Genomic DNA, 24954 nt, shown 5'->3' with positions numbered 1-24954 from the left:
GCGGCAGGCTGCAAGGCACCGCGGGAGCTGAAGGAGCACAGCCGCCGGCACGGCAGCTACAGGCACCCAGCTCCTGGGAACCGGCCCCCTCTCTGGGGCCTGGCTCCCGAGGCCAGGCAGACAGAAGGGAGCAAACTTGGCTACGCCGATATCAGAATTTTCCTGGGCCTTGCTTATCAGCACAAGAACTATCCCGTTCATGGGGCTCCCCGCTCGGCTTGGGCCGTAAAATGGTTGCGCTGGCTGTCTGGTTAACCCTACCGAGTGCTGCGTAGCTGAGTGTGATTCCCCATAAAATTCCAGGCACATCCTTGATGGTAGGTATGTGAGTGGAATTTTCTTCTCCAAAAAGAAAATCAGGCCTCCCTGGTGTAGCCCTTGAGCTGAGGTAAACGTTACCCTCTCCTACAGGACATTTCGGTGCAGTCTAGTCCAGACTAACTTCTTCCCAGGGTAAGGAATTTCCTCTCTGGGCTAGGTGCTTGCTGAAGCGCTCCCCTCCAGCGGTAATCTCTGGGTTTTGTCTCGAGGTGCCCCACTTCCAGGCAGCTCTATTCCCCGGTCATGCTTCTGGGGCACCTGGTAGATGTAAGTACACATTCTTGTGGGCACATACATCCTCTGATACTCTCCTTTCTGCAGTTAGGTGTAATGAATGTGTTTCTCATGACTGTGATTACACCATAAGCATTCCTACTATTTGGGAATTAAATTAGTATTAAATTATTACCTTTGACTTATAATGATTAAGTTATGAAGTTTGCCTTATGAAAAAGATATTTAGAGCTTACCTCTTTCATAGCATCATCTATCTGTTTTAATTCCTCGTAGCGGTCCCTCGATTCCCAAAGAGGCTGGAGCATCACCTCCTCCACTTCTGGGAATAGCTAGATGACAAAAAAGAGAGAGAGAATACTAACTTTTCTTTTTGTATTCATTAACTCATCCATGCTAGAAGCAGACTGAAAGGAAGGGTGTGACTCGTGCATTCCTGTTCCCCCGGCTAACAACAAGCCTGTCACAACAACCAGTAACCTCATGTACACTCCCAGCTCCGCTTCGCACGTTTGATCACTGACCTTTGTCACTGTCTCGAACATGGGGATGAGAACAAATTTAAGGAACCCGATCTGCGCTGTTGGTTTGGTCACTTTATCGCGGTCCATGAAAGGTGCCACTGGAAGCCCCTCAGATTTTTCTCGGTCGCTCTGGAACAAATTCATAGTGAACAAATATTAACCTCAGCTAGAAGCCTATGAGGAGAGTGAGGTGCAGAGTAGATCAATAAATAAAGGGCACTATTCTGTAGAGATACCTCGATGGTGTATCTGAAAATAAAACAGAGTAGAAATCTGCTTCCCCCAGGCTAGTACATCCTGCTTTGTTCAGAGCAAGCGTCTGAACAGATCTGCACAGTGCTGACATGAAAGCAGTCATCTGTGGGCTTCCAGGGTTATGAGGCCACCTGATTCCCACTGCAAATCCATGGGTCTTGGGGAGAAAGCTATTCCTGAGCATTCAAAAAGGTGGTAATGGCTCTCTGCCACTCTGTAAGAGAAGGAATGGGTCCTTGATTTCTTCCTTCTCCAGAGTGATTCTTCTTGGGTATTCAACCAGAAACTACAAACCTTCTTTAATAATGACTAAAACTAGTGCCAGCTTACCCAAGAACCCATAATTTCTACAGACTCAGCAAGAGAAGGCTGAGTATGTGTGTTCAGGACTTTAGACTATGTTGTGCAAACCACAGTCCAGACCTTTCATTGGCTTAAACGAATATAGCTCTATTGGCTGAAATGAGTTAACCACATTACCTGCTTGACCACATGACTCACTATTTCTCTGTGGGTTCATGTGCAAGCAGGTCACGGACTGTGCACCTAAAAAAGATATCCTGTTACAGACTTTCTCTCCGCTCTATTGGGTCTGTAGGCACACAGCAGTGCTTTTGTTTCATATCTGGATGGCTAAAACCGCAAGGCACACAGATAATATAAGCTTAATTAAAGTCTGCAGGGCAGTGAGCTAGAGGTGCTCCTGGAACATTGCTAGAAGTCTCTGCCTCTTGTCAGAAGATGTCCTCTGCACACACCCTGTCAATGTGTGGAAGAAACACACAAGACAGTTCCAGCCCGTTGTCCTTCTCAGACCACTGCAGCTGTCTGTTGCTTGTGATGCCGGCTGCAGCTGCATGTAAGCTTGGCTCAGGCTTGGCTCAAAAATCATGTCCAGCTGGGAATCCAGTGAGGGACATTTGTTCAGGGAGCTTAAAATCACACTTTGCACACCTTTGCAAGTTTCTGCTTTTTCTTCCAAGCAAATGTTCATACACAACTAGAATAGTCTAAACTAGTCCCATGTAATATTTGACACCATTTAATCGACAGTTTTCTCTTGCCACTGCTCTTCCCTTTTGGCTCAAAAACCATTTATATGTCAAATGAACTTGCAAGGCGACCCCTTTATATAGAACTTGCTTCAGTCTGACAGCATTAGGATTTTCTGACTGCTATTGTCTTTCAACTACAAATTACAGTCAATTACATCCACCTACTTTCTGAGCAGTTTCTCTGGTGGACAGCCTTCTGTAGCTTTCTGTTGAGAAAGCCTTTCCATCCCGGAGCTGGACTGGGCTGTCAGACCGCAGGACAGCTCCCACTGAAGTGGGAACCAGTAATAGCAGCAATCTGTGCAACCGAGTCTCTCCCTCATTCTTACCTGCATAAAATACTCCTCTAGTAAGCAGTCTACCCAGGGCTCCGCTACTTCCATCGGGCGGACTTCATTGGAGATATCACAGCATTTTATCAGTACCATCTTCAGCTGAAAGAGGATAAATACTTTAATATTGCAGTCATATTGCCAGCCCCTTTTCCCTATCCAGAGCTTGTTCTTTATGATGCAGGGACAGAGAATACTTTCAAACAGAAAGGACAATCTTAGGATGAAATCAGAGGTCTTAAATTATCTGGATGTTTTCCATTCTCTCAATGACCTTGAATAAGCCACTTATTTCCCTTCTATCTCAGTTTTCCTGTTTGTAATTCTGGAATATGTTAGAATGGAACTTGTGCTTATTTATCATGTGAAGTACTTCTGAGATTTAACCATGAAAGACCATAAAGTTCTTTGTGAGTGCTTGGATGGAGTCAGAGGAGAGGCTTCCATGAACTTTGAAGACTATTGGATTAGGAAGCAGAGGAGACTTGAATTTGTACCGGACACTCTTTCTGCATAGCAATGGACAACAAGAATTTGTATCTTGACAGAGTAAATGTATTTTATTCCTGATGGCATGCCAGGACCTTTTAAGCCAGAATAAATTTGTAATTCTTTTTGGTGAGGCAGTGGGTGTTAGAAAGGATTCTTTTATAACAACACATCTTGAAACTTCATTTTTAAACAAATGCACATTCATCCGCAAGATTTCACACTGTGCACAGAAAAATGATAATCCACAAAAATCTCCTTACACAGGTCATGTGTTCTTCATTAGAGTAATCAAAATTTTCCATTTTTTCCTTGAAAGAGTCCAGTATTTCTGCATGTCTTGCCATGTCTGTAGCCAGGATTAATGTAATTATCCCCTAGAAAAGAAAATATGTTCACATATTAGCTCAATATTGTGTACAAAGTCTATTATTACAGAGAAAAGTGGGGGTGTTAACACACAAAAAACCCCAGATGTATTACATCAGTAGCACTGAAAGGGGAACTTTCTGACTTCAAACCACCAAGTAAACTAGAAAAGAGCTACAAAGAGGTCGCTATGCTGGAGGCTGGCTAGGTCTGTAACGTTGGTATTATGTTCTGGAGGCAGAGAGTTTTTTCTTTCTGACTGGCTGATTGTGGAAATGCAGTTGTATAACAGGATGTTAAAGGCCACACTGTTTGCTAAGATCTACTGTTGGTCCCTTGGAAAGCAATATATATATTGCTGCTGACTCTAGTAACCCAAAGAAGAGACAAAGATCAGTAGATGAGCATGTCCTCCGTATTCATCCTCCTTGGATGAAAGACTTTGAAATACCCAACCACGGGCAAAGCAGTAGGGGCTCTGTACTCCCTGCTAGGCAGAGTTTATGACTGGAAAATATGTGGTTAATTTAAAGTTGCAGGTTTTCATGCAGATCTGTCCATTTTGGTGCACACCTGCTTCTCCTGCATTGGCAGAATCGGTGACTCTAGCTGGACCAGTATTCAAGGCCTTTTTTTTCAGTCTGCTTTTTCATTTAGTGTGTAAGGGAGGTGTGGCATGGAAAGTGAGAACAAATATTGGCCTTTAATGCTATAATGGGAATTACAGTATTGTTCACTGTCACAGAGATAACTGTGATGACTCCCAGTCCACCAAAGCCTCTTCCAATGGCAGAAGCGCTCTGCTGTTGTAAATCTTTCCCCATCTCAAAGCCCCTCTTAAAATTAATACAATGTTCTCTTAAAGCATAAACTTCTGTCATGAGAGCTTAATCCTTTCCCAGTCAGAGCTAACTGGCTCCTTCCACAACATAAATAACTACATAAAAAATGTCACAGGCTTTAATAGTCAGGATGTGCTCATCATTTCTCAGCAAGACATTCCAGGGAGTGCTGTTGTGGAAATCATCCAAGAATCCCTCTTGAATCTTTCCAGTGTGAGGGTTTTTTTTTTGGCACCCCTCTTCCAGGGAGAACGATTCTCTTGTATTGCACAGCAGGGAGGTCTGTGCAGGCTACAACTTCAAGCACAGTTTGTAGGACACAAATTGGACCAGCACTCATACCTGTCTTATCTGTTTGAACTGGTCCTGGTTGACATTGGAGAAAATGTTGTATTCTGGCTGGGAAATGATCTGGAAAGCCACGGCGCAGTGATGGTTCTCTAGTGGGGAGATGTCGTTGTAGCGTACTGCAAGCTCTGTTCGTGCATTTATCTGATAGCTGATGTGAAGAGAAACAATGAGAAGTCCTACTGATCCACACCAGCTGCTCTAAAACACGCTGCTTACTTTTAACTACATTCTTTTGAAATATTTATTCAGTAAACTGCAATTTTTTTTTTTTTTTGATTGTTAATACTAAATCAGACTTCTAGAGAAGATGGATATTACTTTAATATCACTTCAGGCACTCTTCCCCTGTAGGTTATTTTGTTTCACCAAGTCTCTGCAGCTTAAAATGATGTAGAACAAAAACCAAAGGAATGGTTTGGGTTTCATTCAGCTCCCACGAATGCTGACAGATGGATTCTCCACCAGAACTGGGTTCTCACCTTATTTAGTGAATGACTACAATAAATTAGATTCTCTCTCCCTCCCTCTCGCTTTCACACGTACATATACAAAAGCAAAAGTGACCATGAATAACACTTCTGGCTTCCTCACATGATAGTAAATAGAATAATATAAACTTTGTAATCTATAACTGTGAAATAATGTTTAAGTTAAATCACCCTTTTTAATTATTACATTTCAGTCAGTGGAGCTATACTCCTCTGTGTCCTCTCAACTGTAAAATATTTCCTTTTTTTTTCCCCTCTCAGGAGTAGAGAGGGAAGTGTCAGGGTAGAAATCTGAAAGAGTATTTTCGTGACAGAGCTGAGGGCAGTTGGTAACCACAATCCAGACCTGAAGTTTCTGCATAAAGTTCTGCCCTGGCCCGTGTGTGAGCGAACAACAGGGCTTTGGGGGAAGGCTGTGGCCACCTCAAGGTGTGAGGAGGAAAATCTGATCCACAAAAATGCCAGCTAGTGTTACCTTCCCAATAAATTTTAGGAAAGAGAAAGCAAGAAACAGACTTACGTATTGTTATAGCCAGGGTGATCCAAGTCATGGCACACTGCTGCAGTCATGAGAATCAAGATGTCAATTTGGGAAAATTTCTCCTGCAAAGTACAAACCATCAATGCAGTCTTACAGTTTCTACTTCTTCTGTCCCCATAAATGAGAAGAAGAAAAAAGCCCACATTTACATTTCAGGGAGATGCAAATCTGAGCAAAATGAAATATGTTTCCATAGTTCAATTTACTTCAGTCAAGAAAGAGATTTCTGTCTTCCTTTCCAGCAAAAATGACCGAGATTTGCCTTTGTTGTATTAAATAACAGCAGCTCAGAGGAAGCAATTTGCCTCAAACTTGCTATTACTGCAGAAATAGTGTGAAAGTACAGAGATATTAATACACTCGCTTACAAGTCATTTGAGTATCTTGATTAGTTTAGTTAGGACTAGAAGATAACTTAGCTGTCATTACATTCTTTATTAACTAAAGTTATAAAAAGAGTGAGAAAAATTAAATGTAACTTTTCTACAGCTTCTGAAAAGGATGAACTTCCACGCAAAAACGTTTTTCTTCATACTCCTGCTGAAAAGGAAGCAGACTTAGGCCAGAAACTAAGAGACATTTAACTATGGGACAAATAAGATCTATCTTTTACAGAAATGAAATGAATATGCAAACACAGATTTTCAAATCAAAGGAAAGAATAGATGCGTGTAGCTTAGGAGAACACACAGGTCAAATATGAATCTTGCATTATGGTACATGCAATATATTATTTGCACTAGACCACCCAGGGGCGATCACTGTTTTGGAAAAAACCTCTGTGGAAATATTTTGTGTCATGGACAAAGCTCACATCTACAGACCATAACTCAGTAGGCTTTTGGATCCAATTTGTAAATGTTTCCTGCTATCAAAATACCAACAGGACTTCTGTGTATGAATATGCTGGAGGTAAAGGTAGCTCCCCAGCAGCCTCAGGAAGTCTGGGAGGTGTCTGGGCTCTGCAATGCACTGGCTGAGTGGGCAGCCAAAAGCAAAAACCCAACAACTTGCCCAACACTTGCCCCCCTCTTTCCGGGGAATGCACAAAGGCAGCTACCACAAGGCTCATCGTTAACAAAGAAGTCGGTGGCTTCTTTGGCAAGCAAGATGGGCACAGGTTTCGTGGCCCTCATCAGGGAGACGGAGTGCTAATATCTGCGTGAGGGACGTACCTGGAGGCTGCAGAGCGAGATCATGCTGTACATCATCTGGGTCACGCAGAAGCAGTGCCGGAAGTTATGGAAGGGGTTGTTTCTGTAGTTGTCATGAATACACAGCTGCAGAAAGAGGGAAAAGACCAGGCAGAGATAGGAGAGCTCTTTTTTTATATATATAAAAATGGGAATGCATATGCTTCCCAGTCTTCCAGGAAGCACTCTGTGCCCTTACAGGAGTCCTGTGGAGCCCAGTATTTTTCTCTGCTAAGACTAAGTTGCAGCACAAGACCCTCCAATACTCTTTCTGTCTTTAGGGGGAGGACAAGAAATAACTACCTTTCAAGAATTTGTCAACACCTTAGCTATGCAGTGGTGTCCCCAAACTGCACAAGAAGGGACTAAATTCCCAGCCAAAACAGGGCTACTCATGTGAAGCCCATGCCAGCCTGATGATTATTTTCTTGGCTTCACAATTCTGAGTACGTTTGAAATCAGTAAACTCTGAGACAGGTAATGCTCATAGCAGCTTTTCTCTAGCACCAGCTAGCCATGGAAAAGCATCCCAGTGCAGCTGTAAATGCATCTCAGTCCTAAGATAGGACCCTGTGCTCTTACCCTGAATTTATACTTCAAACTGTGCAGTCACTAAACAGCCACTTTGGGTATGTAAAGAACACGAAGTACATCCTCATTCCCCTTGCTCACTGAATGCAAATTAGGGTTTTGAAATCTTCAAAGCTGAAGTGTAGTTGTTATCTCATTTGCAGACACTCGGAAGTGGCGCTTTGGGATGTGTCTCTTGGTAGCGTGCAGATGTGAATACACACGCAGTAGCATACCTGTGTAGATTTTCTACCCTTGGAAGCATGAGTGAGATTCAGCTGTGCAGACACAGGGGGACTAACTTTTGTGTATTTTAACTCTCCACAGACTCTGGCTGTGTATGCTCATTACAACTGCAAGGTAAAGCAGTTTTGATGTTAGCTGTGCCACCCAAGTGAAGCTAGCACAGCTGGGTTAAAACATGTCAGTTACTCTTTTTAATATATTAGATGGCCTTCAGCATCTTGTCCTGCACATCAACAGCACTGCTGGACCCCACCTGCTGAAAGCCCATAGCCTGGACCCTAAAGAGCCCTTACCCCCATGCCTCAGTTTGTGCATTTGAATTATTGACAGTGATGGCAAGCTTGTCCTCTTCTCTAGCTAAAGGGTGAGTTTACTGAGAGACTCCTCAGGACTCTTTGGGGTCAAACCCTTTAACTTCGCTTCTAGAAAGCATAGGCATGCTTAGCTCTGGACGAAGACAGGGGCTTCACGGTGGACCTTCACTGCTTATTAAATATTTGGGCTTCATTGCAAAAGCTGTTTAGATTCTTCTACAGCCAAGACGTTAAAAATACTTTATATTATTTTAAAATCAGTTAATCATTAGCTAATTCCACTATATGGTTGACAGCCAGGCCTGCGGGCAGTGGGTGGTATCTCCCAGCCTCTGCAGAGACACCTTGCTTGTGCACAGGCACTGTAAAAACACTGCATGGGTGTAATGGGTATACCCAGCAGCGGAGCTCAGGGCATCCCGGGGGAATCTTGACCCACAGCACTGAGGGACTGGAGTGATGGGGCTGCATTAGTCATCCTCTCCTCTGCTTTCTGCAATAGCCAGTGGATGTGGGAGCGTGAAAGAAAGTGTATGCGGGAGGCAGCTTTTTCTCATCCACCGAAGTTCAAATTGGTGCCCATGCTCTGCCTGGGGAAGTATCACAGCTTGAGGCAGATTCCTTGGGGTTTTTTTAAAATCACCTTCCTTTCTGTGAAGCTAGTGTCTGGGAAAGGAATTCTCAACGTGTCTAAGATGTGTATAAAACATGTAGGAAACTCCCCTCGTTGTTCACAATGAGCCTCTTAAATGCTAGCAGCAGAAAAAGACTTGGAGAAACAAGCTAACAGGAAACCGCCTACTGTAATGCTTGTGGGTGGTATGTTGATGCATGTTGACATGTCACCTTGTTTCCCATGTTTGCAGGCTGTGAGACAGGAGGAGGAAATATTCTGTTTTATCTGCTCTGCACTAGTCTTGATAGTATTGGGTTTCATCTCACCCCTTCTGTTGAGCGAGTTTCTAAGGTCAACAACACTAAGCTTTTCAACTATCTCCTTCAGGGAGAGATTTCCCAGGTCTTGATCATTTTTAAAATCTCCTTAAATGTAGTCATTATCTTTTTCTAAAATGGCTTAACCAATGCTACACATAAATACCAGGTGAGCCTTACTTTTTGCATAGAGACGTGCTAATATTGGTCCATTTTATCCCCTATTCCAATTTCTAATCAGCCTTCCGACCACGTGGAGTTTGTTCAGACCTTTCTGGAAGTCTGCATCAATCGTATAAAACAGGTCCCTCTGCTCTGTGCACACTCTTCAGATAATTAAGCGAGATTAGTAAAACATAATTCTTCTCCATGGGAATCGTAAGAAACTTATTCATATCATGAACTGCACGTCATGATGTTTTTAGTTACTGTTTCAATAAATTTGCCAGGTAGAGATGTTAGTTTTGCTAACTAGAATTATTCAGGTTATTCCTCGATCCTTTTTAAACAACTAGCGGTATATTTACTATTCTGCACTACTGTAGGAAACTGACGCACTTTACTGAGAAAGCCAACATATTCTTCAGCTTTTTAACAATTTCATGCTTATACTCCCCCTCAGGTCTGAAAACTTACCGTTTTTTAAATGCTACAGTGTTTCTTCTTTAGACCTTTTAGTTTCTGGTATGATCTCATCTTTATCACCTTTGACTTCTCTGTAACATTCCCCATATTGAAGACCAAGGTAGAAAAAGTTCTTTAGCTTCTCAGCCATTTCTTTTCTTTCCTTCCTTGCATTTTACTCCCTGTGACTTAACGCATCTAATAATTATTGTACTGACTGGCTTTTTTTTGGCTATATTTGAAGATGTTCTTGTTGTCTCCATTTGCATCAAGCTACAGCAGCACTCACCAGAAGTGAATTGCTTGTAATAATAGAAAGCTCAGCAAATGAATGCAAAACAGTTAAAAATAGTCATCTGTGACCACAAGAATGCAACCATTTGCAGAAGTACTTACACTTTAGGGCTGTGTATAGATTCATTGCTTTCAGTGGGATTACTCATGTGAGCAAAGCTAATTTCATGCCTAAGTATTTTGTTTATTGATTTCTGAATCTGAAAAACTGCAAATAGTCAGTAAACTGAAATACTTACCAGCCACCTCTTTAACGTGATAGGATTGATGTTGAAGTCTTTAACCAGTCCAAGATCGTGGTACATATGTTCTAAACAACTCAGCATCTGTGGCCAGGGAGAGATAGGTTATCAGCTTGGCACATATCACTTTAGTTTACAATACAGAGCAAAGTGAATTTCCTCCTTGTAACCCTCACATAATTGCAGAGCCCTTTTGTTAAGATGAAAGAAAGATGTTCAAAGATTGCATGATTAAAGACGGTGCAAGAGGTTCTGAAAGCTTTTTGAAGTAGACAGATCACTGCTGACTTCACAGGTTTTGTACAGGGCTTTGAATCATACCGACTCTCTTTAGCATTTGTGATTCATACGTATCGCAACAATTCCTTCTCATGAAAAAGCATTGCTCTTTTTTTCTAATTCGGCTGAGATACGGGCTTGTTCTAACGCTCTTGAAGTCAATGGGAATTTTCCCACTGACTCCAGTGGCCCTAGTTGTATAGAAAATGACAGCAGAAAATAAGACATGCCTAAAGCAGCATGTATTCTAGTCTTTTATGGCTTCTTGTAAGTTCTTAAATCAACTATCCTAACTTTGTTGTTTGTTTGTTTAAAAAAAAAAATCTCAGTTTATTAAAACACAGAATGGTAGGGTGAGTTTGTGAACACCGGCTCCCACAATCGGGAGCTACGAACCCCAGTGGCTGCAATGCAAAGGCAGGGTGCTCTTCTGAGACGACGTGTGTGCCAAGCCACGGACGGGAACACAGCTAGCGTGGCAGTGCCACTCCTGGTTAATCTTCTGGATTAACCAGGAAAAAAGAGAGCTATATAACCTGATGTATCTGTGCGCATAGCAGCTGCCACTAATCAGAAGTGCACTACTTTCTAGGATTTCAGGACTGTATATATCTGCATTTTCATCTGTGAGAGCAAAATCTGCGGGGGGTAGAATGTGGCCATCGTATTACAGCCCTTAGACTGTAGACTGATCCAGGAGTTACAATATGATGAGTATAATACCATAAATACAACCTCGAAAAAATTTTCAGTTAGGTTTCTACTATTTAGGATCTTCTAAACTCTCTAGAAAAATGGTTTCATCTAATGAAATTTTATATTTATCCAGGGAATATACATAATTTTTGTGGTATCAAGCGGGCTGGTTTTGAGTCATCTGAATAGGAAGCAAGAGACTTTCCTACAAGACTTGAGGGACAATGTCACAAGCTGATCTGTGCTCAGATCACATAGCCAGTGTTTTGACGCAGAGCACTTTGTCTCCTTCCTAGTCCCTGAGATAGAATACATGTTTTGCAACAGTTTCAGAAATGACTTTTTGAAACAATAAACCTGAGCTGAGAGGCTGAGTTATGCTCAGGAAACGCCAGTCTCCCTCCACTCATTGCCAAGAGGGCTCTGGGTGAGTCACTGGGGTGATTTGGAGTTCCAGAGCTCCTATCCTGGAGTCGAGTGAATACACAAGGGTATCAATTTTTGTTTAAAAAAAATAATTTTAGTTTTCTTGATCAACAGCAAAAACTTGAATATGGGACTCTTTTAAGGCTTAGAATGAGCGAGCATTTGTGAAAGAGAATGCAAGTTTGCTGGATAGCCCTATTACCGACATATTGCAGAGCACCATGTTATTTCCTTGTTTACTGAGCACATAGACAACTAACTGTTCAATGCTAAATAAGCATTGATAGAATTGAAACATTCTCTGTAAATACAAACCAGAGCTAAAAGGGTGAGGCAAACCCATATGGTGCTCGGGTCACCAGGGTTTGTGCGGCATCTTATTTCTGGGCAGCGCACCTTCCTTGCAGGGCATGCCTGATCTCTGTACCCTCTGGTTAGCAGCATTCATGCTTCCCAGTACTCTGAATGAGTGACTATGCTAAAATACTACACTCCAGCATGCAAGAATCCGTGGAAAATGTTCTTTTGTCCCTCCGTATTCTTTCCTAGTAGTCAGAATAACAATGAGCCAACAGTGTTACGGTCCACCTGGCAGGTAGTAATTCTCCCTCACTTGGAAGACCTGACAGGCATTCAATAGACAGGGCAAGCCATTTTGCCTGAGCAACTAACTGCCCGGCCGCGGCGCCGAGAAATAGGGCTGGAAAGGGAGCAATAACTGCAGAGCGTCCGCCCCAGCTTGGCAGAGGCCGCGCGAGGAGAGCGCTGCCAGCCTCTGCAAAAGTGGGAGACAGACCAGAACGCCACCAGAGAGTCTGTCGGTTACTCCACCAGCCAGATGAAATGTCTTGAACGAAATCTCTTTCTTGGTGTGTGTGTGTGTGTATATGGGGAAGGTTTGGACTATTTTTCCCTGTCATGTGCATCCAGAAATACTGAACTAGACTGACTCTTGTATGTGTAATATTTTATGGAAAATTTAATTGTGCTGCTAGTGCCACTCAATCCTTCCCTCAAGAAGAACTCAGCACTCAAACCCTAATCTAGGTCTGTCCTCCCTTATGTTTTCCCTGCCTGAGATTTAATCAGATCTGTTGAATCTATTTTTACACTATATTATATGCTGGCCATTGGAGACACAGCCTCCTTCTTCGTGCTTCTGCAGAGGCACATTGGACCTTCTAGAAGCTTCCATCATACAGATGACAAACAAAAGCAAGGAGACTAATGACAGTATGCCTAATAGGCTGTGCATGCAGATTGGCAACCTCTTCAGAAAGCGCTGCACAAAACCCTTTGCGTAAAAGGGTATGAATCAATGCATGCACCTCAGTCTGGATCCGTACAGCAGCAGCTGTGATTTCCTGATTTTGGGAAAGTCTTACAAGAAAGGAAATTTGTAATAAAAAAATAAGGTAAGGGAGAGGAGGGAAAAAAAAAAAAAAACTCCTTCAGATTACCTCAAATAGCTGTTTTGGCTTTGTTTGTTCTCAGAAAGAGTACAAACCCAGCAAATGGTGCTGTTGGATGGGGGCTAATCCCTGAGGGTCTGTCTTCACTGTGGGAAGGAGTATTTTTCTCGATGACAGCCTCAGTGGGGACAAAGCGCAGCCAGGAGCTCTTTGGCCCTTAGCTCCTCAGCCAGCAGAGGCTGCACATTGTATTGACCACAGGGTGACTCGAGCCAGTTGCCTAAGTGATGACCATCTTTTGCACGGTCATGTCAAGGCTTCAGGGCAGCAAAGACCTCCAAGGGGTCTGTGGCAGCTGCACTGACCAGTGGGATCCCTGACCCGTCACTGGGATTGCACAAGGGTCTGCAGGCAGATGCTGCAGAGACCTGGCACCTTGCAAACTTGTAGCCAAATTTACCTCCTAGTTACTTGCTTGTAAGCCCCAAGCTGTTATTTAATCGCCGCATCGTTACCTCATTGGGCTCCCACAGCCAGACGTCAAAGGTTGGTTTCCGAAGAGCTTCGATGGTCTCCTGGGACAGCATGTACTGTGGGCAAAACAACAGGCAGCGTTACCGAGAGCACTCTGCATCTGCGTGAGGCTGCGGCTGCACATCTCTGAAATGCCCCGGGGCCCCGCTCATGTAGGTTTGGACCTGATTTCCCAAGGGAAAAGTTCTCTCTCTGCCCTTTTCCTTTTTCTCCCAGTAACTTGAGAGCCAGCAGGCCACCCTTCCTCCAAAGCAATGTTTTGCAATTTTTTTTTTTTTTTTTTTTTTTGTGACAAAAATGCCACTGAATACAGGGGGGGACATGCCAGGTGGCTGCTGGCACGCACGACTCTGAACGGGCCACAGCACGGCTGCCTCTCACAAGCAGCTCTGGGATGCCGGGGTGGACGGGCACGTTTGTAGTGGGGCAAGGGATATGGAAGACCTGGGAGAAAAGGGAGAAGCGAGGAGATGCTAGGGAGGGGGCTGCTGGTGGAGGCATACAGGCTATTTCAGCAAAGAGATGTAAAGGGTGTAGGATGCCAGTCTGCCCCCCACTGCATTAATTCCTCTACTAGTGAAACAATTTAGTGCATTTAATGCATCCAGTTGTGGCTATATAATATGAAGTGTATAGGTTTATTATTTTAAAGTAGTTAGTGTAATATTTTGAATTTCAGATAATTTATAGTCTCATTCTGAGTATTTTTTCAAGAAGTTCCACTTTTTCAAATTGGTTGTCAGCCTGCAAGATTTACTTAACTTTTTATCTTTAGGCTCAAAATCCAGTTCATCATGCAGTGAGGATTTGTTTATAAAAAGAAAAAAAAAGAATGTGGGGGGTTAAAAGATCAGGGAAGAATCTGGACATTACTGAATCATATTTCTTAGACTCTATTGATCAAAGTCTTCTTGGAACACAAAAATCTTGTAGCTTTAATTGGTCCATTTACCATACCTGTCTGTAATTAGTTCGGGTGTACTATACTGCAATTCTGAATGAAACTATTTGAGCCATCAAATTGTTGATATTGAATTAAGATTCAGAGAAGGGTAACACTGAAGATGAATTTTCCTTCTGGAGAAGGCAACAGTTTTTGCTTTTGCATATTTAACGTACACTTAATATGATGTTCTGCAAGAAATCTGCGAATTAGCAATACGGATGAGTTATTTAATCATGGCCACTTCTTCTTTCAGCAGAATCATCGCCTCTTAGCCTCACTGACATTGGACAAATCTGTCACCTCAAACCTAATAACAAATATCACAGATCTGGCAAGCAGAACCCAAACTTCTTCTGAAGCCAAAACCCTTACGAGCTGTGTTCCCTGGACAGCAGTATATTGGTTTACCCCGCAGCCAGTCAACACAACTCTCTGTAGCATTTGTTGTTAATTCAAAGTCTCGATATTATAGCAGTAGAGCAAAGTTGAAGGGGTATCTGGCATAAATGCTAAAATCAGTTTTAGAAGGGCTATGTTTGCCCTATATAGGGCAAAATTTAATTAAAAAAAACGTAAGTCTACCATAGCCTACTTCATAGGCCTAGACATCACTTTTGCTAGGCAGGGTGAAATAAATGGCAGTCTTCTAATAATACAGCCAAGATTTATAATTCATTGTTCAGTAAGGCTCTGAAGACAAGTTTGCAAGGATGTATGTTGTATGATGCAGCTGGGTCACACAAGGCCATTGAGACAGCTTTGGTCTGTGCAAGCAAATGACTGCTCTTAAACTACAATTTGCACACGTGTGACCTGGTGTTTTGTCAAGGTGCGAGTTGGACATGGAGCGGCTGCATCCTGGCAGCTTTGAATAATTTCTGTGGAGAGGGACTGCAGGCGCTTGGACCAAATATCCTGTGTGTTTCATGGTTTTGGCCCCATTCACCACTCTGAATTTGTATTTGCTTGTGCCTGGTAGACATTCTTCTTCAAACATTGACATTTTCTCTAGTAAATACACTAACTCATTTTCACAGGTGCAATGAATCATTCTGGAGAGAATCCAAAGTAGCATTTTCTCTTTGTTTTCCCAACTGAAGCATCCCATAAATTACTTTTTTAAATTAAAAAATAATCCATTAGGCGAAAACAGGAAGCAGCACTATTTTCAATTAGAGTACAACATTATAGGGTATTTTTGATAGTGTGCTACAAGCATACAGAATAAGCAAATATTACTAGACGGAAGAGCATTAAATGTTAACAAGAGCAAAATGGTCATTAACATTTCAAACACTAATGAGATTTCAAGTATTAAAGACTACTGAGGATCCAACTCTAAGCCCGTTGCAGGCCATGACAGCTTTTCCACTGGATTCCAGGAATTTTGGATCAGGCCCCGTGTTTAGAATAATTAAATGATAGAGGGCGAGGGAGTCGTGCATTGTAAAATGACATTTGTCAGGATGGCAAGCATGTGTTAGGATTCATATAAGCATGAGTATTGCATGGTACCTTTGGGTAGGAGGGTACATCCCGCCGGGGAGTTGGCCTCTTGTTTTCATCCAAAAAGCTGTACTTGCAGGGGCAGTTAGTCCTGAAATGAAATATTCAGCCCTTAGCATTGCGGGAACAGCACCGCTCGGTCTTGAAAAATGTCAGATGTGTTTTGGTCTTTTGGTAGGCATTGCTTGGAGATTGTGCTGCTTCTCAACCTCTCCTTTTCTAATCTGCTGTTGCTGAAATGCTTTAAAAGTGTGATCCTGTTTGGGATATTCTCCCCTTGTGCAATGCTCCCGTCTGCCTTTCTCCATATATTTGAATTCAGATTAGGACTGTTCTTCTCCAGTCATGTATCCATGGATACCCAACCCCTTCTATTTAAACCTAGTAACCTTCCTTTTAGCAAACAGCCTGCATTCATGCCAGCGTGCTTTTCAAACTAGGAGGCTGCACCAGCACTGGTGAATAAAACAGGTGGCGACTCTGCTCTGCCCCTGACACCGGCTAGTACCGCAGAGCTCACCGCCTTGCAGCTAAAGACTCAGATCCCCGAGAGAGCAGCCTTGCATCGCTCTTCGCGTTTGTCCACGCAGCACCCCCGGCCTGTGCCAGGGCGGCCACGCGGGAGACTGGGCCAGGAGCCGCGGGAGCCTCCCAGGGTCACACCGCACCGCACCGATCACGGGATGCGGATCTGCCGCGTTTCGCATTTATCCCTGGAGACCTAAGATTTGGATTATCCTCTCTCATTTCTCACTCCACCCCCACAACCAAATGAACCTAAAAGAAAGCCCAAAATGAAACTGACTGAAACATTTCACTAACTTTATTTGTCCCCCTTTTCAGGATTTTGCAAATTTTGTATTGCCTCTCTCTATTGCTTCTCTGTTGGGAACTGGCCCACATCGCTCTTGTTTTTCCTCTTGTCTTTGATCCCTGCTATCATTTCCGATGGCACTGTCTGAATCCTCTGCAAAGTAATTTCATCTTTTAGTTCATGCTGGTCAGCAGCCTCCAAACAGCTGCCTTTTCCTGCGCTGTTTAAGGAGATTCGCAGTTGGTGAAAAGCTGTCTTAATCGTTTCTAAACCCATTTTCTCAACTGTGAGGAGTATTAGTGGGATAAAAATAGTGAGACTGGGGCATTCCTTGCTCTAATGGGAGCTGGCTGCCAGGGTTAGCCTCAGGTCAGCCAACCATCCATATTTCACAGCTGTCGTAAGACTCTGAAGCCTTCATCCTGCCACGCTGGGGACCACACCAGAGCCAGGATGCATCAGGCCCTTACAAATGCAAAACTCTATTTGTAAGTGATCGCAATTTTAAAAGACTGTAATGTTATTGGTGTCTGCCAATAGTTAGCACAAAAAGCAGACTAGCAAAAAAAGCAAATCAAATTGATGCCAGTAGGGCCGCTTTGCCCTTCTGCCAAGTAGAAATGCAGATATCGCGATGCGTGATGACTGTTATAAACCTAGCTGTTCATCATTATCCTCCTGTATGGTAAATGTAAATATAAGAATACACAACTATAGATGAATATAGCTATATTCATTGTGATATTATTAAAGGAATATGTGCACACACACACATACATGAGTTTAGTTCAGATACAATATCTAAATCTAACTGTAACCCTTTATGTGGCAAATGACATACTGCACAAGGGATGACAAGTCAAAACAGGACCCAAGCCATTTCCCCTTTGCCTCGGGATGCCTCCATGCCCCTTGCACCGGCCGTGGAGTCTGTTTGTGGAGCTGCCTGGCATGGGGATGAAGCACCTCAGCTTGAGGTCACCACTTCTGACGGCATCGCGCCGGTGGAGATGGTGGGGGATGGGGAACTGTGTGCTGTTCCTTGGCACCTTGCTCCCGGGTCCCGCTTAATGGCAAGACCACACAAGGAGCAACCCTCTCCTCACTTGTACACCAGAAAGCAGTGACTCAGAGCAACCCCTGACTGTAAGCTGAACCTGGCCAGGATTTTGTGCAAGCCTCTCTGCGTTACTGGTGCGGGACCTCAATTTTCACCTTACGTTACAAAGGAGAAATGGTGATGTAGTGGAGCATGGGAGTGTTTCTGTGGGACAAAGAATTGGAGATACAAGATCCACAAAAAGCACGCCCCCAGTTCTACTGAGTTATCTCTTTTGCATGTATATATTGCATATTTTTCCAAGCTCCACGTAGAAGAACGGTTGCAGGAAACTGCCACCGACAAGAAAAGCAGATCAATATGGCACAAGGTGATGCTGGGCAGAGCGAGTTAGACCTCTGCTTCGAGCATCTATACAACTCTCATGGTAGCTAAGAGCAAGCTGGCTTGGGTGCCTGTACCCAGCATTACGTGCTGCAGAGCAATACATCTGTTTTTAGCACAGCATGTTCCATGCGGAGCTCTGACTTTTGAGGTACCAGCTGCCAGCGGTTAAAACTGCCACAAACCACCAGTAAAAAATCCCCCCTTGCCGTTGTTCCCTGCGGAGGTACCACCGTCACCCAGCGAAAGGGGAGCTGCAGCCACCCCCGGAGCTCAGCCCGTCCCACTGACCAGCAGCAGCCACGAAGGCAGGAGCCGAGCGCCCGGCGTGGTGCCGCTTCAGCACGTGTGCCACGCGCGCACGCAGGCGCAGGAGGCCCCACGGGCTGCCCTAGGACCCAGCAGGAGGGGTGAGAAGGCACTTGGGGATAAGCACGTACAGGGCTGAGCTGTTCCCCTGGGGTGATGACTCCCGGAGCGAGAGCAGTCTGGGTGGGACAAGGCGATAGGGCTGTCAGGAGGGCAGACGGCGGCAGGGGTTGTTGGTGTAGCAGCGACAGCCACGGATTTACAGCCGCTCCAACTTCATGGCCAAATGTCCGAGCCTGCCTGGATCTCTGGCTGCTTTCTGGAGTGTCTGGCTGCTCCTGGAGCCTGTGCTGCTCTTGTACTGCTGGCTGCCAGTACCTGACCTAGCCAGACCCCCGACAGTGAGGGTCTGCCAAGGCATATCACACTGCAAATTCCTGCGTGAGAGATGCTGGCGCCTCAAAGCCAGATCAGCAACTTGATGCTGCCCAGACCCATGTGGCCTGAAAGCTCCAGAGATGCAGAGAGTCCTCCTGGTCATGAGAGAGGGAGGACTGATCACAAGGGAGATTCAGCCAGATCTGGAGCAGGCTGCGCTGGGTAGATGCAGCACTCTCTATTCCTGTTTTTCTTGTTAAATGAGCTTAACATATTGCTGTTTATATTACAAAATATAGATTGTAAAATGACAAAATCTGTGACAGGAATGAGTCATGGCTGTTGCTGGAACAGTCTTGTACTTCCCGATGCATGTGGTGCTAACTGCATGAATGTGAAGTTACCATAACTTTTTTTTTTTTTTTTTTTGGGGGGGGGGTTAGTTTTCTGTCTGCCTCCCTAGACTCATCAGTGCAATTCTCGCAGCTCCCCATAGCAGCTGAGGAAAAATAAAGACAAATGTATGCACATACACATTATTCACAGCACATCAAGCACAGAGCAGCGTATGTGTTTTTGTGTTTGCTTGCCAATTTGAGCTCTGATTTTTCTGATGAGATTTCCTCACACACCTGAACCAGAAATGATGCAAGCCTCAGGGCAAACTGCAATTCATCACACTGGTATAAATCTGGAGCAGATCTTCTGAGGTTAATAATGTTAGTCTCCATTTATGCTAGTATGACAGCTGAACTTGGCCTTAGACTTTGTAGGAATGTACTAATACTCTGCTTCCTGACATATCTGGATAGTAAAATTTATAAAAGTCAGTGCTCGTAAAGCCTAATTCTTTTAGCAAAATCTTCCATTGAGAGCAATGGGAAATAGCTTTGATTAAAGGTCCGAGAATTTGACCCCACATGAAGAAAAAGAGAGAGGTTTTTGAGATAACATAGTCACATTTGCTGAGAAAAATCCTCTTCACCTACAGTTCAAGCAGTGTGAAAAATCCCCTTTTCAGTAGCCTTCCCAGAAGTATTCATAATCTCACAGTGATGATTTGTTTGTCCTAATGGGGCATTTTGGTGACACAGGGGGCAGACTTTCCAGCTGAGACCACGTACCGTACAAAATGCAATTTTTTCAGCTGTTGTTTTAATTACAGGGAAACCAGGCTTGGCAATTGCAGAACGAGCCCTTTAATTGGAAAGCAAATTCCCAAATTCCTGTTGAAATCGAAATGGGCACTTTATAATAGCATGAGATCATAATTAGAAGAATGGTTACATATTTATTTGATATTTTCCCAGACTACGGTTTAAATCTTACTGGAGCTAATTTGAATGTTATCTGTTTCCCAAGCAAATGCTTCACTTTGCAGAAGTGCTTTTGCCTTTCCCTCTCTCCAAAAAACTGAGTGAAGATTTTCTCTTCACATGAAAAAGTTACTCTCTGCTGCAGGACTTTTTTTTTCTCAAATCATGAAGCCTGCACTATTTTAACTGATGAACGGCTATAAATCTTCAAATGTAACAGGCTGTTAAATTAAAGCCAATGTCCTTAATGGTTATCTTTTTCCTTGCCCCTCTTGAACCCAGAACGTAAGTCTATTCTGCAGAAATGCGGCATTAGCGCTGCAAACCAGATGCTCGCGACTTCAGTCAGAGCCGAAGCAGAACTTACCTGGTGCTTCTTGCTGCCATTTCCTCCCTCATCTTTTTAATGTCGCTCTTGCATTTCTCAATCTCCACGACTTTCAGGCCTTCCACTGTCAACAAAGGAAAACAACAGGGGTGTTGCCATGGTGAAACTCGAAGGATCTCATTGCAACATTCGTACAAACTTTCAAAGGGCTCCGAGCAGCGGGGTTATCCAGTGAGCGAGGCACTTCTTGCAGTCCGCCCTGGTTCCCACGTGTGCAGGTGCTGCCAGAGCGATGTATCTTGAAACCCCCCCAGGAATTCTGTGCTGCCAATTATAGATAATAGCTCGAGTCTTTTAATTCACAGAATGGTTATAACGTCTCGTCTTTGCCACGACTGCTCGCCGCAGTCAGCTGCGCTGATGCCTTTACTTGTCTGCTGTGGAGCGCTAATCAAAGGGGCTCCTGTGCGAAAAACCTCTCGTGATGGGATGATAAGTGCAGCTAGGCAAACACATCCCCGTAGGATTAGAATTCCCATTAAGATAAAAGGTTTTAATTTGAAAGTTCACGCAGAGCATTAAGGAGCTCTAAAAGGCATTGATAGCTACGGAGAAACCAGAGAGCGAATGCAGGGGAGAGAGGAAGAGAGAAATGTTGAGAAGTTTTGACTTTAAGAATTGATCTCATTGTGTTTAAATATTGAAGATCTGACACTTTTTTTTTTGATTGTGCAAATCAATGTTGTAATCAAAGATTATTTCCGCATGCAGCACAAAAAATCCTACATTCCTCTTCGGTATGTAATTGAGAGCCACAAGGCAAAAGGTTTGATTGCTTGTTTATGTTGCAATGCATTTCATTCCACGTAGCTGTGAGAACCTAACGCAGTGTGTGTATGTGAATATTCTCCTTTTCCTTTCCCTCTGGTTGAGCTATCAGCGTTCTCAAGGACATAATACAGCACCGTTCATTAAGTGCGTATCACTCACATGGAATCATTTCACAGCGCGTTTGTTTGCTGAACTCGTTTGCACGGACAAGCTGTGGTCCGGGGAACTTAAGGGAAGGTGTAATTGTACAATCAGTACTCAATCACTTTCTTATAAAATAATAGTCAAAATCATCATACTTATCTGGAGGGTTACATACAAGTAATGAAAAACCGCTTTGAAAGAGCAGAACTCTGGAGATCAGCAGAGACCTCTTTTTTATTTATTTATGCTAGTGATTGCTTTTGGATGAGGGACAGGGTCAGGGAAAAGCAGAAGAGGCATATAAACCAAGTCCAAAACATCGCATAATAAAAGAGGAAAAGGACAGGCTTTTGAGTTATGCTTGAATACAGGGACATCGTCTACTTAAAAATCACATTTCGAGGTGAAATTTCTACCATAGCTATAAGCAATCTCTTTGGGTGATCGCTGTTGAAAGAGAGCATAGAGGTAAGATGCTGTCCTGCTTATTCAGCATCTTTACTCTGGGGATCCGGCTACGTTTTTCTGGGTGCTCAGCTGGGCTGTCCTGTTGGCTCCTTGGTTCAGCTGCAGCTGACCTGCAGCCCCTGCACCTCGCTACACCACCGCTGTGCACTCCTCTGGGAGAAGCTCGCGGTAGCCCGTTCGCCAAGCTGATTAAACAGGTGGCCAGAAGCGGTGGGACCAAGGCAGAGCATCGGATTGACAAGCCGGTAGGGCAGGCAACTGCCGAGAGCAGAAGAGAGATGGTGCAAAAAGGCAGCGTTTTCGGTATTGTCTCTCTTTAGTTTTCTCCCCAAACCTCCCCAGGGGAGCAGATAATTTACGTAATTATTTTCTTAAGGTAGATGTGAGATGCTTACAAATTTTGCCAGCTTCCTTAGTCGTGTGTTGGCTATTGTGTGAACACTGGGACAAAGTAAAGCCATGGAATAAAGTGTTTCCAGTGCTTTCCCTGCACAGATATTTTTTCCAAGGGGAAGTCACAAGCTTTAGATGGGATTTAAAAACCAGTAAAAAGATCTGGCTCCTAGAAACAAATTTCTGTGATCCTGTCTCTAGACAGTAATGGGAAGCAAGCTGAGAACATATTATGTGAGGTGCAGATGTAGAGCTGTCATGAACTCTTATTCCCACACACATCCCCTCTGGGGAAGAAAACCTGGAGACTGCATGTGAAAGTGGTGGAAAAGGGATTTCTGAAGGAGGTAGGAGAAAAGACAAAACAAAAGCACAATTCTACTCACATTTTTCTGAGCAAATGATAAATGGCCTTGTCATGCGCACTGATTAAGGGCTCATTATATTATTCTGCAGCAAGAAATACCTCTGAAAAGACCCTGTGCTGTCTAAAGAAATCCTTGGGCTAAATCCAGTACTGAAACATGGCTCTTAGAGCAACCACCAGGACCTTGCCTGAGTAAGGAGTCTGGATTCTTCCTTCCCCTCACAGTTTTGCCTTTTAAATATGAAAGCCTGGGATTATTTCAAAATGTTTTGGATTTGGCTCTGTTGCAAATTCTGGAAGTCCAGTTTTGAGCAGATGGGTGCACTTGCAGACAGGCAACCCAGAGAGCTCCTTCCCACAGGCTGAGGCTGCTGGAGATGCGATCACAAGCGCTGAGGCAGAATGGCAGCAGATTGCTGCATCTGCTGTTACTTCTATCGGCAGAGAAGACACAATTGGAAAAAAAAAAAAAAAAAAAAAAAAAAAAGAAGAAGAAGAAGCCACATTTGGGGACCAGTGAATTCAGTTCACCTGCATGGCTTGGCAGTTTCAGGAATGCTGCCTTCCCTAAACCGGCAAGGAAGCGCTGCATCGTGCAAAGGCACAGCTCTTTGCCTCTGGCCATGTGGGGATCTTTGCTATCTCGCTCCACTGCTGCAGGGCTGCTGGTGCTGAAAGGCAGTTTGTGCACGGTGCAAACTCAAAGGAGAGAGCCAGCAGGCAAAAGCAGCCCTTAGGTGTCTGGGAGAGTCATTTCCCCCTTACTGCCGGGGGATAGGAAGAGCCATAGAAACACTTGCCTCGTTTGCTCTAGTCTGTGGATCTAGCCCAGAGCGTTGGAACTGGTTAGAAATTTCATAGAAAATCAGAAAAATCATCATTTTCATAGAAAATGCAGAGCAACAGAGCTGATTTCTTTTTCTCTCCTTTTCTTTTTTCTTTTTTTTTTGGGAGGAAGGACAAAACAATAAATCAGTGATGCCTTGGATAAAGTGCAACCTAGTGGATCAGGAATCGCTACCTGGAATCCTTGCGGAGATCCGCACTGGGGCTAGGCGCGCTGCAAGGTCCACGGACAGTGGCCATGGGGCAGACTTTACCAGCAGCTCCTACTGCTCTGGAGCTCTTGGAAAGCCCCTGCCTCAGGGCAGGCTGCTGCCGGGGTGGCCTCTGGGAGAGGTTCTCCTGCAACTGCTCCTTGAATGGAACATTTTTTTCTTTCCCTACTGACAAAGGCATCAGTTTCACTGAGCAGCTGCAGGGTCAAGGTAGCTTCTGGTGGGGGGGGAAATTCAAGAAAACAACTTTTTCCATGAACCAGAAACTTTTTTTTTTTTCTCCCCCAGGCAGCTTTAGCGAGAAAGCACTTTTTTGCAGCTGTAATGTTGGGGAAAACTCCGTCCATTTCTGACTTAAATGTTGCATATTAAGGAGGATTTGACCTTTGGTGTCAAAACGGCGCTGTGTGACAGTGCCTTATACATATCCTTCCCTTGACTTTCTTGAATCTGTTTTATGCATAACATGTTTAAAAACTACAAGGCAGATGCTGCCTGGAAAAACACAGAAAAGGAGCTCTTTGACCAGGTGAACTGTACTTTGTTGCTGCACGGTAACTAAAAACAATTGCATTACTGTCAACACGCGGAATAAGCAAGGGAAACTAGAGGCGATACTGTGTGTGCTTGCTCTGTTCTCATATTCAGCCAGGAAACAGGGCCTGCGAGGTGTGGATTTCTGTGTTTGCAACCCAGAAATCACTGCCTCTTATGAGGCGAAGAAGTTCCCTTTGGCTGTCTTTAAGCATACGTTATGCCGCACATTTATTGATACTTCTGAACCTCATTCATACTTTATTTATGCTGCATGTAGTATGCACACGTGCAGATAGGATTATGCTGCAGGGGAAGTCCTAACCCAATTTCATTCCCCCCCCCCCAGCAGAAAAAGGCAGAGATAGGGAGTGTAACATACCCTTATTAGAAATATGTTCAGCCCTTAGCGCTCATGATGGACTTTAGCCAGCAGTAAGAACAAACGCGATCATATTCAATTTAACATACAGTAAGTGTATTTCTGAAAGGACAGAGTCTAAAGGAAAGATAAAATGTTTGTCCTGTGCAAATAGCCAACATAATTAATGTGG

At 43.9% G+C, this 24954-nt stretch overlaps 1 protein-coding gene across 1 annotated transcript in view; it reads right to left on the bottom strand.

Moving 5' to 3' along the window:
- The window catches only part of PDE9A (phosphodiesterase 9A), a 48842-nt gene that overhangs the window by 1767 nt on the left and 22121 nt on the right, over positions 1–24954 (bottom strand). The window contains exons 7-17 of the mRNA XM_062573790.1: positions 20645–20729; positions 16026–16107; positions 13546–13620; positions 10215–10301; positions 6977–7081; positions 5781–5863; positions 4764–4920; positions 3474–3587; positions 2719–2823; positions 1080–1208; positions 792–887 (exon numbers count right to left, since the gene is read on the bottom strand). Coding sequence (XP_062429774.1) covers positions 792–887; positions 1080–1208; positions 2719–2823; positions 3474–3587; positions 4764–4920; positions 5781–5863; positions 6977–7081; positions 10215–10301; positions 13546–13620; positions 16026–16107; positions 20645–20729 — 1118 coding nt within the window. The remainder of the gene's footprint in view (positions 1–791; positions 888–1079; positions 1209–2718; positions 2824–3473; positions 3588–4763; positions 4921–5780; positions 5864–6976; positions 7082–10214; positions 10302–13545; positions 13621–16025; positions 16108–20644; positions 20730–24954) is intronic.

This window comes from Rhea pennata, chromosome 1 (assembly GCF_028389875.1).
Source record: "Rhea pennata isolate bPtePen1 chromosome 1, bPtePen1.pri, whole genome shotgun sequence".
In the NCBI taxonomy this organism is placed as follows: Eukaryota; Metazoa; Chordata; class Aves; order Rheiformes; family Rheidae; genus Rhea; species Rhea pennata.
Note: the sequence above shows the minus strand (reverse complement) of the source record. Positions and strands in the feature narration are given on the sequence as shown.